The sequence below is a fragment of the Mesoplodon mirus genome (genome assembly GCF_964341445.2).
Source record: "Mesoplodon mirus genome assembly, chromosome: 2".
NCBI lineage: Eukaryota > Metazoa > Chordata > Mammalia > Artiodactyla > Ziphiidae > Mesoplodon > Mesoplodon mirus.
The window spans coordinates 184,035,145-184,052,043 of record NC_138977.1 but is presented as its reverse complement, the minus strand read 5'-3'; the positions used below and the strand labels follow the sequence as shown (position 1 = coordinate 184,052,043).

General features: G+C 38.3%; 1 protein-coding gene across 11 annotated transcripts in view; it reads right to left on the bottom strand.

Annotated features, from left to right (window-relative positions):
* Positions 1 to 16,899, bottom strand: part of LOC309791971 (WASH complex subunit 2-like) — a 56,710-nt gene that overhangs the window by 36,895 nt on the left and 2,916 nt on the right. For 8 of the 11 annotated variants that reach the window (XM_082601183.1, XM_082601185.1, XM_082601186.1 and 5 more), the window contains exons 4-12: positions 12,274 to 12,336; positions 10,329 to 10,502; positions 7,572 to 7,665; positions 6,127 to 6,188; positions 4,853 to 4,900; positions 2,520 to 2,630; positions 1,861 to 1,948; positions 1,154 to 1,225; positions 301 to 419 (exon numbers count right to left, since the gene is read on the bottom strand). In XM_082601183.1, coding sequence (XP_082457309.1) covers positions 301 to 419; positions 1,154 to 1,225; positions 1,861 to 1,948; positions 2,520 to 2,630; positions 4,853 to 4,900; positions 6,127 to 6,188; positions 7,572 to 7,665; positions 10,329 to 10,502; positions 12,274 to 12,336 — 831 coding nt within the window. The remainder of the gene's footprint in view (positions 1 to 300; positions 420 to 1,153; positions 1,226 to 1,860; positions 1,949 to 2,519; positions 2,631 to 4,852; positions 4,901 to 6,126; positions 6,189 to 7,571; positions 7,666 to 10,328; positions 10,503 to 12,273; positions 12,337 to 16,899) is intronic. The other 3 variants (XM_082601187.1, XM_082601188.1, XM_082601191.1) reach the window with 1 other exon arrangement.

Here is a 16,899-nt window from a genome sequence, read left to right as displayed (position 1 = left end):
GGTCTGCCCAGGAATTAAATACAAATGTGGAAAAAGACAAAACACAAGGTAAGAAACAATCACTTAACCAAGTAAATTTTCCACTATTAACACTCACATCCTCTCCCTATTTAACAAAGGGCATCAGGATACAGTATTTCCTCATTTTGTGATTCTTAGTTCAAAATCTCCTAAAATATGAAAGTAGAAGCAACTTCCAACTAAGAAGCCATCCTTTCCTTGCTAAAGGAACTAACTGTATTTCTTCCCTGTGGACACGTGACACAGCTATGGAGAGCTTCGCTATTCCCGCTGACTTACCTCCTCATCCTCATCATCAAAAAGTCCCTTCCCTCCGCTGAACAGGCCACCTCTAGAACCAAATGGTGAGAAGTCTTCATCTGTCAGCTTGGGGGGTGCGAATAAGTTATCTTCTTCATCTAGCAAACAGAAAGAAATGTTTTGCAGGGAGAATTAAAGATGCGTTTAGAACCCCAGTTCTGGGGACTAACCTTTATAACACCTCCAAAACTGGCATAGAGTTTATCTAACCATATGTAACAAGGACTGCTTGAATGCTGGCAGTCTCAGGACCTTCAGACAAAAACTCATTAAACAGTTCACTGAATCCCTTAAAATGCTCTTTGGTTTCCCCACTCTCAAGTCTGTAAATGTCTGGGGCAAGGTAAACTCTGCAGGCAATTACTTTCATCTAAATTTCTTCTGAAGCAAGTCTATGCTTCGATTGCCATTCAAGACCTATTCCACCAGAATTTGAGGGACAGAAAGGTAGACTGAAGAGAGAGCTGCAGATTGACACAGTCCCAGGTGGAAACATAATGGACATTAACACTGAACGTTAAAGGGTCTGATATAATATTCCTTATTGAAAACAAATGCTAGAGCTCCCTAGTTTCTAAACGTCTACAGAAGTCTAGAAAGACAGCTAATGATCCCTATAAAATCTAGTAATTCAAATCTTTAAGGCATTTTAACTCCACACTCACTTCCCCCCACACCCCAAAAGCATGCTCTTAAATGCTTTCAAAAAGTGTACAGAGACAGACCTCATGTGTCAGCATTTAAAGAGGCACTTTTACAGATCACATAAGCAATATTCCCATTCCTGGGTCAAGAGTCTCCTAAAACAAGAGAATTGAGGGGAAAGGCTTACCATCTGAGGGAGTTTTCCTTTCCTTCTTCTCTTTCAATGTCTTCCGAGGTTTTGCTTCCCCTGGGGATAAGCCTTGAAGAATATTTCACAGTTTGAACAATACTCAGTCCACCCTTAGTATTTACCTACTGATTCTTCACACACATCTGCCATCCTCACAACTCCTAAGCTAAGAGCAAGACATTCAACTTTGTATCTCAGCTCCACCTGAGCACCCCTCTCAGTGCCTTACCCAGAGCAGATACTCAAAAAGTGCCTCTTTTTAAGGCAGAAAGCTTCAGCTACCATACCAGGGTCACGTGCATGACAGGACTGCATTTGCTGAAAGACTTCTGACATCTTTCCACTCTGTTAAATCACTAGAATATAGTGTATGGTACATTTTTATCTACTCAAAATAAAATATAGGAGTAAATATTAAGCCAAGGATTCTTCATCTGGGGCCCATGGTTCTCTGTGGTACCCAGTAATCCCATGAAACTGCATATACAGATGCACATATGTGCATTTTTTGGGAGATGGGCTGGGGGTGGGGGTCCACAGTGTTCAGTTATCAAAGAGTCTATAAGCCAAAAAAGATAAGAACTACAATTTAAGCCTCTTGCACCTTAGTAATTAAACAAGGAAATCTACACTCAGTGAAGCCCAGCAGAGGGTCCTACACTTCCCCACTGCCCCTTTAGCTCATCTCGGTGGCAGTGACATACTTGTTTGCTCCTCTTCCATCCGGCTTGCAGCATCCCCTTTGATCCGAGCTGCCAGCTCATCAGCAAATGACGTAGGTCTACTTTTTTTCTACAGGCAGAGAAGACCAAAAGAATCACTTTTTTGTAACATTTTTTGTAACAAACTAGTACAGTTTACTTTTGGACACCTAACAAAACTATGTAAACAATGGCAAAGAAATTGAACTGGTGAGAAAATAAGGTTTAACTAAATAAATGTAAACACATGCACCCTATACAGATCACCTGAGAAAGAAGACTCAGTGTTCCTTCAAAGGGAGATCTCTTTATTTCCTTATTTTTTTATACTTCACTTTAATACATGGTGGTTTTCTTATCTAGATCTAGATAAGAAAACTACCATGAAGTGCTTGGGTTGGGGGCGGGGGTATTAGGATCTTAAAACTCTGAAACTGAATATATTTTGAATGATCTAACTTGTAAAATCTTAACATTTGGAGAAGAAAGTGGTACTTGTAAGGCAACTTGGGCTGCTCAACCATTATTTTCAAAAGTGTAAATGAAATTACAAATAGGATGCAAAATGAGACAGTTACAAATATAAATGACAATAAAAGGAATGAGTACTAGGTACCATTTCTAAAACCTTGCCAAGTGATAGCAACTATAGTCTTTCTTACAGGTCTGGAATTTTCTTCAATGTCCTCAATATCTTCCTCCTCCTTCTCAGAGTCAGCAAAAATGTCACAACCATCATCATCCTCTTCTTCATCACTCATTTGTGCAGTGTGCTAAGAGTATAAACCACCAGATTAAAACTATTAGATACGGTCATCAAGCTGAAAAAGAGATACTTCCACTTAGCCTTCAGACTTCCCTTTCAAATTGGGAACAACAAATAATGCACCAAAAGTTATGAAGCAGTAAATGTGCTAGAACAAATAACACACAAGATTTATTTTCAGTGCAATAGCAAAAGATTGAAATAATAAAAATGTCCAGGCTTCCCTGGTGGCGCAGTGGTTGAGAGTTCGCCTGACGATGCAGGGGACACGGGTTCATGCCCCGGTCCGGGAAGATCTCACATGCCGCAGAGCGGCTGGGCCCGTGAGCCATGGCCGCTGAGCCTGCGCGTCCGGAGCCTGTGCTCCGCAACGGAAGAGGCCACAACAGTGAGAGGCCCGCGTACCACACACACACACAAAAAAGTCCATCACTAGAGAAATGAATAGACTAAATAAGTATAGCCTTATCTTAATAAAAATACTAATAGTCAAAAGGAATAAGCTGTAACAATTGGAGAGACATCCAAGACCAATCAAGTGACAAAACAGCGAATGATAAACCCCGAATGATATCCTGACCACGCCCTGACACATACACAACACCATTTCTATGAACACAGACATATTTGTGAACGCAAAGAACAACACTTGGAATATGCACTCCCAGATGATAACACCAGTTACTTCTGGAGACCATGAGGAGATGAGGATTGGATGACTCAAACTTAGTCTTATGTGTTAAGTTCTAACTTTTTACAAAGGCAACCACTGGTATGTAAAAATTGTATAATTAAAAAAAAATTTTTTAACATGGAAATCAATAAACTGTGCCAGGCACTACACTAAAAGCACTTTTAAACTAATTTAATTCTTAGAACTCTGAGGTTAGCAGTGGCACACACAACAAATCTATCTTTAACGATACAAACAAATCCTTCCACCAATGCTTTTAATCACCATACGGTATTATTTGAAAAACTGTCCAGGGACTTCCCTGGTGGTCCAGTGGGTAAGACTCCGTGCTCCCAATGCAGGGGACCCAGGTTCAATTCCTAATCAGGGAACTAGATCCCACATGCATGCTGCAAATAAGAAGCCCACATGCCGCAACTAAACATGCTGCTACGAAGATCCTGTGTGCTGCAACTAAGACCCGGTGCAACCAAAATTAATTTTTTAAAAACTGTCCGAATTTACAGATCTAATAGTAAATTCCATAGAAATAAATACACTGTACAGAAGGATTATTAAAATTATAAAGATGAGCCACATTTGTGAATACAACTGAAAAAAATACAAGTAACAACCAAAAAGTGCTAAATCTTTCACTTGATAATTGGAAATTTTTGTGAAAAAATATTTCCGAATTAGGAAAGTGAAATGCAAATTGGGATCATCTCAATATACCACCGTACATATACTATGGTAGCAAAAATCATAATCCCAGTGCTGATGAGATTCTGGGAAAATCATTATGCATGATCTGTTAATCTGAATGTCCATTAGACAGTAGTATCAAGTGACTCTACACCACCTAATTCCTAAGGAAAGAGCTCACAGAAGGAAAGGATTTTTATGTATGAAAACACTGAATGCAGCACTATGTCAAAAATTAAAATTTACAAATAAACTATTTCCCATACACATTTAAAGACTACAACAGTATTACATATGTATGTTAAAAAAATATAGAAGTTTACAAAGCAAATTACAAAGACTATTTAAAATGTCAAGGAAACACTTGTGACATGTTAATATAAAATAACAGAAAATAAACTATGCATGTTATGAAAAGAACATATCCTTAGAAGGATATACAAAAATTAAGACAACAGTGCTAAGACAGTAGGATAATAAGATTTCCATCTTTGGAGTGTTCCTTAGCCTTACTGCTATGCTGTCTCAAATTTTAAAATAGGAAAGGTGTGTTCATGTGAAAAATTCAGTTTTGGTAATCAGGGCTTGTTTTATAGGCTCCGTTTCTCAATTTCATTTTTTACTTCTTTGTTGTCTAAGAAAAATGAAGATAAAATATAAAGCAAATGAGAAAAAATACACAAGAGGGTAGTTAGCCTAAAAACATGAAACATTTGAAGGAAACATGAATAGTTGTAAACATGAATAAATCCTCACTTTCCCCTAAGTCATTCAAAGTAATTTTAGCATAGATTTAGTATAAATGCTATGCTTCAATTAAAATTTAAGTCACTTCAACATATGCATCTTACCCGGTTTTGATCATTGTCACTATGATTGGCAAAATCTTCATCTGACTCCTTTAGGAGAAAAAAAAAGAGGCTTTTTTGTTAACACAGGCTTTACTTGGAAGCACAGAAATGATCTCGGGTCTAAGTCTCTGGGGTAGCCAACACTGGGTCTCTCTGTACCGACTACTGGTCACCTGACGTATCAAGATGCAGATAAGGTGGAGCGTTGGCAATGTCGCCAAGGACTATTCCAGTTAACATGTCATTTTTGTGATTCATTTAAACCTCTCTATTTGTTCATATTGATCTGCCCTATCATCTCTAACCTTTGGATTTAAAGTAAGAGTTGCACATTTAATTAACTAAATTATCAAAAGTTGGTTTGCATTATTTTACATTTTGGACTACATTTTCTATTTTCCCTCTAAGTAGGTTAATTACTTCAGCAGGCCCAAGAAGGGAACATGAGTATTTAATATGAGCAATGAGGTAAAGAGTTGCTTCAATGGCTAAAAGCAAAGGATTTAGCTAAAGACAATCAGTTATACAGCAAGGTTATTTTAGAAAAGTTTATTTCCTACTATTAGGTTTTTTTGTTGGGAGGGCTGGAGGGAGGGGGACAGGAAACGGATACTGTGGAAACAGAGGAGAAGAAAGGAGCACACATACAAAGCTATCTCCGTTTATAAATCAACACTCAGGGACTAACCTTCAAAGGGTTTCTGCCCTTTGCAATAACGAGTATTCCATTTAAAGGAACAACCCCAGATACAACAGTGGCCAAGGCCCACAGACCCTGAGACCGTAGAGCAGGGAGTCAGATCATGCTCTGTGGGTATGAAGATGCCAGAGGCAGCAGCGAAGCAAACATGTAAGTGGATGCTTTCAGGATCCTTCTGGTCTAGAAAGTCTTTATAGTAAAAGAAAGTTTTAAATGTGGACTTTTCCCCTAGAATTACTCAAAGATAGAACTTACTCAAAGACTGTATCTCAAGCAGAGATTCCACCAAAATATCTAAGCTGCCGCCCTCAAAATATATTGGCAAGAAGAGAATTTGGTGGGGAGGTGAGAGGGTAATGGTAAAAGAGATTAAAGCAGTTTTCCTTGGTTTTTGTATACACGACAAAAAGGAACTCCCACCCCAAGGGGAAAAACTTCAGAATATGGCTTCTGTCACTATTAAAAGATTTATGTAAACAAATTGCTAATTCACAAATACGTTATTTATTTAGCCCACTAAACACACCCTAAGTTTCCTGCCCACCGTGACGTGGACACACCAGAAAGCCCTTACCTCTTCTTCATTCTCTTCTTCACTGTCCGCAATACTACCACGATCGCTGCCTACTGAACCTTCTGGTGAGAAGAAAGACAAAGGTTAGCGCCAATATTCATAAGAAAAGATCCTTAGTTCCTTTTCAAGATCACAAACCACCATACATCAGCATCTAAAGATTCTGATAAAACCATCTATACCCATTAACTGGAATTAAAAGTATCTTCACTATAGTGAGGAATGGAACATTTACATAGCCTCAAAGTATCACCCCACAAGATACTTATTAGTTACAAAAAATATATATTAGTTACAAAGAAAAAAACTGGTTTGCACTCTTCGAAGATGCTGAGGTTGTAAAAAGCAAAAAAAGGCTGAGAAATGGTATCAGACTGAAAGAAGACTAGAGAGATTTGACAACTAAATGCAGTGAGTGGATTGGATTCTGAAACAAAGAAAAAGAGAGACTGTAAAGAACATTATTGGGACAACTGGCAAAATTTGAATATGGCTGAGGATTAGCTAGTACTACATCCAGTTAAAATTTTCCTAACTTTGATAATTATACTTTTTGTTGCTGTTGTCAGAGAACAGTCAATTGGTGACTTTATTTCATATAAAAGTTACATCGAAAGAAGAGGTTGAAAAGTCAAGTATACTTGATTTGCACATATTTGCCAAGTCTCACAGGATTCAACCACTTTGATAAATTTTCTATTAATAAACAGGATAGACATATTAAAAGCCTCACATCAAAGCCCAATAGACATGTCCAACCAAGATGACAGATGTGCAAATGAATATGCAGAATATGCAGCTATAAGAGAAAGTTCTTATTCTTAGAAAACACACACAGAAATACAGTTGTCCCTCGAGGGACTGGTTCCAGGACCCCCTTTCCCCCAACACACACACACACACACATACAGATACCAAGATGGCATAGCCTGCATATAACCTACACGCACATCCTTCTCCTGTATACAGCCTTAAATCATCTCCAGATTACTTATAATACCTCATACAATGTAAATGATACATAAATAGTTGTAAATACAATGTAAACAAACGTTATGTAAATAGTTGTCTGTGCACGGCAAATTTAAGTTTTGCTTTTGGGACTTTCTGGAATTTTTTATTCCCAAATATTTTCAATCCAGGTTGGTTGAATACATAGACGCAAAAACCCATGGATACAGACTGCCAACAGTATGGAGAAGTAAGAGGGCAGGACGTCTGCATGATGTCTCCCAAACAGGTTCAGAAAAAGATATTATGTATATATAGAGAGAATGATAAAACAAATGTGGTGAAATGTTCACAAGTGGTAAACCTGGGTAAACAGTATGTGGGAGCTCTCTCTACTAGTCTTACAACTTTAATGTACAGTTTGAAGTATTTTTAAATAAAAAGTTAAGATATAAATGTTAAAAGTAACAAAACTATTTGGTGCAAAAGAGTACCTTCACTAGATAGCTCTCCAAGACCTACATCTTCCTGCTCCATGAACAGCTTTGACCCAATTAAATAAGGTAAAGGACGGTCAATGTATAGATCCTGTAAACAATGAAAGGGAATAAGCCATTAAATATTTAGGTTGAAAATAAAATTAGGTATTCCATTTGACATCTTGTTCCATCTGACTACCGCCCAAAAGTTATATAATGAAAGTGGAGAATAAGAAACACAGCAGGATTTTTTTCTTTAAATCACTGATTAAAAGAAGTTAAATCCTAGGTAAAGATGGCAAAGTAAAGCTGAATCACATAGAATCTCCCTTCTCAAGTGCCTTATTAACAAAAATGGCAAAGGCTTGCAAAAAGTTTACTAGCAGTAACCGAACAAGGAAAGGGGCAAAACTTCATAGTAATATGTCCAAAAGGAGGAGGACCAAATAAAGAAACCGGAAATTCTGGAAACCTTTGATGATGGTAACCTATCTTCCTCCCCTAAAATTCAACTCTGGTGAGCAAAAATCAACCAATCAATCGATCTCAAGAACCAAGTCCTAAATTTGGAGAAGCACACTGAGGAAATAACCCAAATGGTTTTATGACTTGAGAAGGCAGGTGGGTAGGGGGACATGTGTACAAACAGGATACAAGTAAGGCACAAAGGAAGGGAATGGAGGAGGACTCCTTCACACTTCATCAGGGCAGAGATGCAGAAACACAGAACATAAAGCATGGGCTAGATGAAAAGAAACAGAGTGGCAACTGGGCGAATATTCACAGTGAACATAATTAACTAAAGGAATGTCTCCAACGGACTGATGAGAACCTACCCAGCAGAAAAAAATAACCCAAAGAAGAGAATAATAATAGGCCCCAGAGGTTCACACTGTAGAATTCAGAGAAGTGAAATTGGTAAAATAAGACCAGATGATAAAACAACAAAACAAAATGAAGGATACTGTCTACAGAATAGTACATGTTGGAGATCCTTCCACTGCAGGCCATCACACACATCAAAATTTTAGAGTTAAGAAAGCACTCCAAAAGAAGAAGTAAAGGGCTTTCCTGGTGGCACAGTGGTTGAGAATCCACCTGCCAATGCAGGGGACACAGGTTTGAGCCCTGGTCCGGGAAGATCCCACATGCCGCGCCATGCGCCACAACTACTGAGCCTGTGCTCTAGAGCCCGCGAGCCACAACTACTGAGCCTGCATGCTTAGAGCCTGTGCTCCACAACAAGAGGAGCCACCACAATGGGAAGCCCGCGCACTGCAACGAAGAGTAACCCCCGCTCGCCACAATTAGAGAAAGCCCGTGCGCAGCAACGAAGACCCAACACAGCCAAAAATAAATAAATAAAATTAATTAATTTTTAAAAAAAGGAAGAAGTAAAACTGTCACTGTTTGCAGATGACATGACACCCTACATAGATAACCCTAAAGATGCCACCAGAAAACTACTAGAGCTAACCAGTGAATTTGGTAAAGTTGCAGGATACAAAACTAATGCACAGAAATCTCTTGCATTCCTATACATGAACAACGAAAGATCAGAAAGAGAAATTAAGGAAACAATCCATTCACCATGGCAACAAAAAGAATAAAATACGTAGGAATAAACATACCTAAGGAGGTTAAAGACCTGAAAAAAGAAAAGAAAAGAAAGCTCTCCACCCTGGGGCAACCTCCCATCTTCACAGTGAGGCATGGCCTTTGGCCTTAATATCTCCTCCCTATAGAAAAGAACCTGGGTGCAGGGAAGAACAATTCTGATGCTTCACCAATGACAGAAAGCTTGGGAAGGTTAGTATAAAAGATACAACAGCAACCAATTTAGTGCAAAGAAATGGAAGTGCTAATTGAGCTAACTGTTCACTGACTTAGGAGGCTTGTTTCCAAAGTCCTCCTGTAACAGAGAAAGTGGTGTGTGACTTGGAAGTAGCAAGTGTGGCCCAGGCAATACATTTCCCAGCGTCTGCTGCTGACTTCTAAATCCCTATAGTGAAAAAGCAAGCCGGCGAGCATATCACGGTTAAAGGATCAGCCCCAATTTGGCACTATAAGCTCAAATCGGAAGAGAAATGTGCAGTGAAATGAAGGACTAGAAGAGACTGATTTTGCAGCATGTTTCGATTCACAAGGCACTTATGTGTCACAAGGACTGTCACAATCAGTAAGGCAACCTCCTGTGTTTACTACTGAGCCTGAGAGAAAGTAACAGTAAAGCAATAAACATCGGCTAATAGTTTCTTCGTGAACACTCATAGCAGCTTTATTCATATTGGCCAAAACCTGGGAACAACCCACATGTCTTTCAACACTTTGGAGGTTCCCTCTTAGTGCAAGCTGCAGAATGTCAGGTTCCCAACAATCCCTACCTCTCATGAGCCTCCTCATCCTTCAAAACCCAGTTCAAATCTCACCTTCACCCTAATTTCCCCAGCCAGAAGTCAGAGCACTTATGATGGTGACTCTGGTAAATCCTCCTCTCTCCCACCATCTGGTACTGCTGTAATAAGCATCCTGAGAGTAGGAACCATGTCCTGCATCTTTGTACTCCCCCAACTTGGCATGCTAGTACCTAGTAAGTGCTCAATCGATGCTTGTGTACAGCAACTCTTTCTGATCAATGGAGTCAGTATGAGACTGCTAAGAGACATCCTCACTTCCTAGAAGTGAAGTCCATGTCTTACCAATTCTGTGCCCAAGTAAAGTACCCAAAACCCAACAGGTGCGACAATAAATATTTCAACTGAATGTCTTTACCTTTGGCTCAAGGATCAATTCCACCCGCTCATTAGCATCATCTTCTTCAGAGTCTGAGTTTCCTGCTTTTATATCTAGTTGCTCAAATGCACTGTCCAACACTTGTAAACCGTAGTTCACAGCCTCCTGGACTTTAGGAATCAGATCTACTTCTTTCTGTTCCCGGGTCTTCTCCTAGGAAAAAATACTGTTCAGTAAGATCTCCAGTACATTGATATCACCCTAATAAAACACTGGGAATGTTTGCTAAAGCCTAGACTCATGCTCCAAAAAACCCCCCAAATTTTAATTAAAAATGTTAAATTCTTAACAATTTAAAATGTTAAACAATTAAAAACGTTAAAAGTCAGATTCTGCTGAATGCCTCAACACAGACTTTGGAGTGGTAAATCCCAAGTTTGTCTATGCATTGAACACACATCGAACTACATAAGGTCCTGGAGCTCCGGATTCATCATCTACAAAAACAAAAGCTCAACTATGATGTGATGGTTCAGCTTTTATAGGCTATGTAAAAGAATCTTAATAATGAATGGCACATCACAAGACATCCAGGGGCACTTCACCTCCCTGCTACTGGAGGAACAAAGGGCCTAGACTTTTAGCTTTGCCATGGCTGTATCCCACTAACCTTGCTTAATGATCCTTTGGACAATTTTAGGAGTTAAGACTTAGAACAAAATACCCCAGCCAGAGATGTCATTTTTCAATTACAGCTAAAAAAAACAATAACTGGACAATTACAATTATTCTATAAACTTGTTTCAAACCAAGAGAGGGTCAGTTTCATCTCTAATCTATACTGTACATCACCCTAGAACAATGCCCCTGACCCCGACAAAACTCTGTACACATCACTAACCTACTGAAAATATTCCACAGGTCTCCACTTACTATAACAGCAGCTCTCATACACTCAACTGTGTCATCAGTTGTAAGAAATATTGCAAAATATATTCAGTGTCATTTCCCCTCCTCACAAATATTCTAGAAGTTGATACATAATTACAGAAAGAACCAAACCATACAGTGTTGTTTTGACAGTCAAAGGGGAAAATCTGAAGAGTATTTTATACTACCTCAAGTGTGGAAGTCTTTCTAATTTAGCTTTTTTGTTTTGGCTGCATCTTTTCTGCACTCTGGTATGCTTGATTCTGAGTTAAATAGCTAATATTGTACTAAGTGTGCGAAAACATGCTTGTGAAATAAATATATAATGGATGTTTTAAAAATAATTCACTAAATAGCTATCACCTTAAAATTGACCCCTGACTTGGTATAACCAGATACTATTGCACTTAAATGGTTAGCAAGTCCCTGAGTACTATTAAAAATAAAGATTAAAAAAAATTTTTTTAAGGCTAGAAATAGGCAGAACTGTAGCTGGTTTCTAATATCCTGTCTTAGTCTAACACCTTCATATGTTACAAGCAATATGGCTTTCACCTTACTTTCATTTTTAAACTGGTAGGAATAAGAATCAAAGCAGTCATGAAAGGATAGGGAAGCACAATCTTCAAAGAACTCACAAACTACAGCCCAGCATGGCCTACTTTTTTTTTATAGCCCTCAAGGTAAGAAAGGTTTTTACATTTTTAACGGAGGAGGGGGAGGGGAGGGGGAAGAGAAGAAAAAGAAGAGAAGAGACATAGGTCAATGCGGCCAGCAAACAAAATATTTATTATCTGGTCCTTTACAGAAAATCTCTGCATACCTCTGCTCTATTCTTAAGCCAGAATTCAGGAACTTAATCTATACATTTCTTAATACACTAAATTTCACAAACAAACTAAAGAGTTCAATTGTTGGGCTGTCAGGAGCAGCTTCTCCCATTTCCCTCAGTGTCCATCTCCCTGCCCACAATCCCTCCACCAGCCACATCACAAATCTCCACCACTTTTCTTCTTGAAAGGAGTGCAACAGAAGAGTGATTTAATGCAAGTACCTGTTCTGGTTTTTCTGCCTCAGGCTTGAGCACCGGCTCCTCCACTTCTTCATCATATACACGCTAAATACGGAAGCGAATTCAGTTTGGAATGGTCAATACAGCATTTGGAAACAATCACAATGTAAGAATTCAATACACAGTTTAAAAAAGACAAAGATGGGGAAGAAATGATTATTCAACAAATGGCTGAGGCCGCTGGCCAAGGGCAAAAAGCAAAGAACAGTAGTCAACTCTCCCAAAATTAAGTTTTAAAAAAAAGACACAAATGACTAGGAAACATGAGAAAAAAACCTTCAATCTCATTGTTGACCACAGTCACAAAAACAATAACAAACTGGTGTTCACACTTTCTTGTTTAATCTAATACTTAATGCTGACAGAGCAATGATACAGATACTCAAATGTGAGGCTATGAGAATACCAAGTGGTAGAACCTACCTACTAGGTAACAAGAGCTTTAACATTTTGCACAGTGGAAATGGTAAAGGTAAGTTATTTTAATCCTGTTGCTTAAAATGGTTGCTAAATTTTTATTATCCCATTTATAAGAAAATAGATAGGCCAAGCCCACCAATGATTTGCCAGAAGGCCAGGCATGGGACTGACCCATACAGCTGGAGCAGGCAGCCTCTCTTTTCCAAAATAGATCTATCACTCTGGCAACTGTGTAATTTCCTTTTTAACTATATATTGTTGTTTAAACTTCCAAAGTAAAACATTCTCATTATAAATAGTGCAATGATGAAAATGTTCTGGAATTAGATATTGGTGATGGTTACAAAACTTTGTGAATACACTAGCACCTATTGACTTGTACACTTTTTAAAAGGGTGAACTTTGTGGTATGTGAATTATAAGTCAATTAAAAATTAAAAAGTCAACATAAAGATATAAGTGAAAGAGATGTGTTTAAAAATTGTTCCATCCTTACCTCCAACCAAACCCTCAGAATAAGCAATTTAAGCTTGGTGTGTGCTCCTCTATGTTTCCCACATAGAAACATACACAAATATATACAGACATATGCACATATTCAGAGTTCTCCCACTCTTCCTGCTTTTAAATAAAAATGCACTTATACTATACACATTCCTCTGCCCCACTTTTTCACTCGATATTTACATAAACCACTTTCTAGGTCAATGCAAATAGATTTCATTCAATCTTTTTTATATCTGCACAATATTCTATGGTATGAACTTGACTATGATTAATTCAATAATTCTCTATTAGGAAACATTAAGGAGATTTCCAGTTTTTGCTGTTGTAAATAAACTGCTGTAAACATATGCACATATACTGAATTCGTAGGCCCTGGATCTTTTATTTCTATAGGCTTCCCAAAAATAGGATTGCCAAGTCACAGGACAAAACTGTTTTTTAGACTTAATAGCTACCTCCAGATTTCTGGCCACAAATGTGGAGCAACTCACACTGTCCCCACAACATATTCAAGTGCCCACTTCCCAGACCTTTGCCAGCAGTGGAACCATGTTACCTACCTTTTAAAAATATCTGCCAATCTGATTAGACAATGTTATTTTTAAACATTCGTATCTTCTAACCCAAGAATTCTACTTCTTGAAATTTAGTACCCAGAAAAATAAATACAAACAATAAGATGCTCATGGCATCAGATTTATAAGTCACAAACACCAAATCTGTAATTCTATGCAATTCCAATCAAAGTGCTAGTAGAATTTTCTGGGGAATTTAGCAAGATAATCCTCAAATTCACAGAGGAAAGAAAAAATCCAAGGATAACCATGACAATTCTAAATAAAAAGAAGTCACAGGGATTTGCCCTATTAGGACTTACTAGAAATCTCTGGTATTTAAGATTGTGATACTGACTACGGCAGATAAACATAATAAAAGACAGAGGCAAGAGACAGACCCACAATTACATGTAAGCTTGATTTTATATTCACAAAAACACACATTCATACATACAAGTCACTGAGGAAAAGAACTACACAATAAAAGTTATCCATATGGGAAAAAATATGCATTCATTCATACACATAAGTCAGTGAGGAAAAGAACTACAAAATAAAAGTTATCCATATGGGAAAAAATATGCATCATACACATAAGTCAGTGAGGAAAAGAACTACACAATAGGGCTTCCCTGATGGCACAGTGGTTAAGAATCCGCCTGCCAGTGCAGGGGACACGGGTTCGAGCCCTGGTCCGGGAAGAACCCACATGCCACGGAACAACTAAGCCCGGGCGCAACAACTACTGAGCCTGCACTCTAGAGCCCGCGTGCCACAACTACTGAAGCCCGCGCGCTTAGAGCCCGTGCTCCGCAACAAGAGAAGCCACCACGATGAAAAGCCCGTGCACCACAACAAAGAGGAGCCCCCACTCGCCGCAACTAGAGAAAGCCCGTGTGCAGCAACGAAGACCCAACGCAGCCAAAAGATAAATTAAAAGAACTACACAATAAAAGCTACTCATATGGAAATGAACCAAATGAGATCCCTACCTCATATTATGTATACCTGCACTGATATACATCCACACAGATATACTCTCCAGGTAAGAAGAGTAAAAAGGCAGAGATACAAAGGAGCCCACACCCAAAATATTTAGAGTTAAGGGAAGAAATGGGAGTTGGTGCCTTTTAAGCAAATATGGCAAAATATTAAAATCTGTTAATGCAAGGTAGTGTATATTATTAGCATTTGTGGTTATTATCTGTTCTTTTCTAGACACATGAAATATTTATTTAAAAAAATTGATGTTGGGAGATTGTTAAATGATAGGCACATAATAAAATAAAAACAATAAAAATTAAGTTCACAAAATCTTACAGATGTGTTAAAATGCTTATAAAATAATACACTAACATTAAGAAAAATGCAGGCTGCCAATATATAGAAAAGGTTAAAGTTATATACATACATATATACTCTTAGAAAGAAATATGCCAAAATGTTCAGTGGCTGGTTAATTTGGGGTGGTGGAATTATAGCTGATTTCTGTAGTTTTAATTTTTTCACACTTTAATACTTTTTATGTATGCCAATCTCTCCTACAGTGAGTGTTCATTACTTTTATAACAAGAAAGGAAAACACTTAAAGCCCAATGTCTGCATGGAAAATGGACTTGGAATATACATGTCAAAATGTTAAGAGGCTCTCCTTTAGCATCTGAAATTTCAGATGATGCTTCTTTTTCCATACTTAAAAAAAATTGTTCTATAAAGCCCAGAAATTTGGGGAGTAATTTTCAAAGGCAGGAAGAAATAAAGTAAATAAATCTTAAAATGGAGACTTTAAGACAAGGTCACTTCAGACTTCAAATAGTGAGACCACTTAACCTAAAAGGTTGAGCTTCATGCTGAGGTCTCAACAGCATTAACACCCTACTTTTTCTACTGCTTGTCATTAAAAACTACCTCACAAGAGATCAGCAGCCTGTGGAAAGCCAAACATGACATCTAAGAAACCAACCAGCAAATACAAAAAACCCATGGGATCTTTTGAGGCTGGCCAGGACCATGCATCTCAAGTACTCAGTACACAGCAGGAAATCAATGCTAACTTCCTGCACCCTTACCAGTTTCACCCAACTCACAGCTTCATGGGTTTTTTGATCATTTTAAAATCAGGTAGCCATTCCCAGAACTGTTAAATATCTTTGATATTTCCCCTCAAAGCATCTTTTCCTCATTTGGGGAGATGAGGTAAGAGATGAAGGTGGGGAATTAGAGAAAATGCTGACGAGGGGCTGAGATTTCTTAACATGTTATAAACAGCCCTGGTCCTTTTCACTTTTGTGATCTCTCATTAATTCATTCAAATATTCACTGAGTCTCTATATATCAGGCTCACGTTGAGCCCAAGGAACACAACATTTAGCAAAAATATGGGGGTTGATTTAGTAGGGGAGTTCAACACATCCAATCATATCAATAAATGTAAAATTACAATCATGGGAAGTGCTACTAAAGAAGTCATTAACTAGGTCACTTAATGTTTCAGGACAAAATTCCTAAATTAACAGATTAATGAAGCTTCGAGAACTGTACTCCCTCCGGATAACACACTGATGCGCTGGCCACTGTTAATCAGCATTTCTCCTCCTTCAGAGTCCCCTCTTGAGCCTTTACTAAAGGCACTAATTTCTCCTGCCCTGGAAAGTCCTGATTGCTCTTCAGTTTCACTAACTATAATGCAGTTTGCAATCTACTGGCTGCCTCTAGGTCAATTACTAAAACCCAGAAACCTATGACTGTGCGTAACTTTCCAATAAACTACCATGAAACCAAATGGCACCATCATTTAAGCCAGAATTCAAACTGGCCAGGGTTTGAAGAAAACACATGCAAAGTCAAATCACTGCCAAATGTATTATCAGCAGGTAGTTTATTTCAGAGTTTTATTAAGCATTAGCCATACTCAACATCATCATGCTCTACCACAAATGGAAAAACACGTTAACATGTGGCATTATAGGGAGGTCTGGGAAGCAGTTTGATTTGGCAGTGGCAACAGGCACATCTAAAGGGGAATTGGCTGCAGAATGGAAGGGGAAGAGGCATAAGGACTAAGGGGATGGAGAGATGGATGGAAAGTAGGGAATCCAAGAAGTGAACAGAAATAAAGAACTAT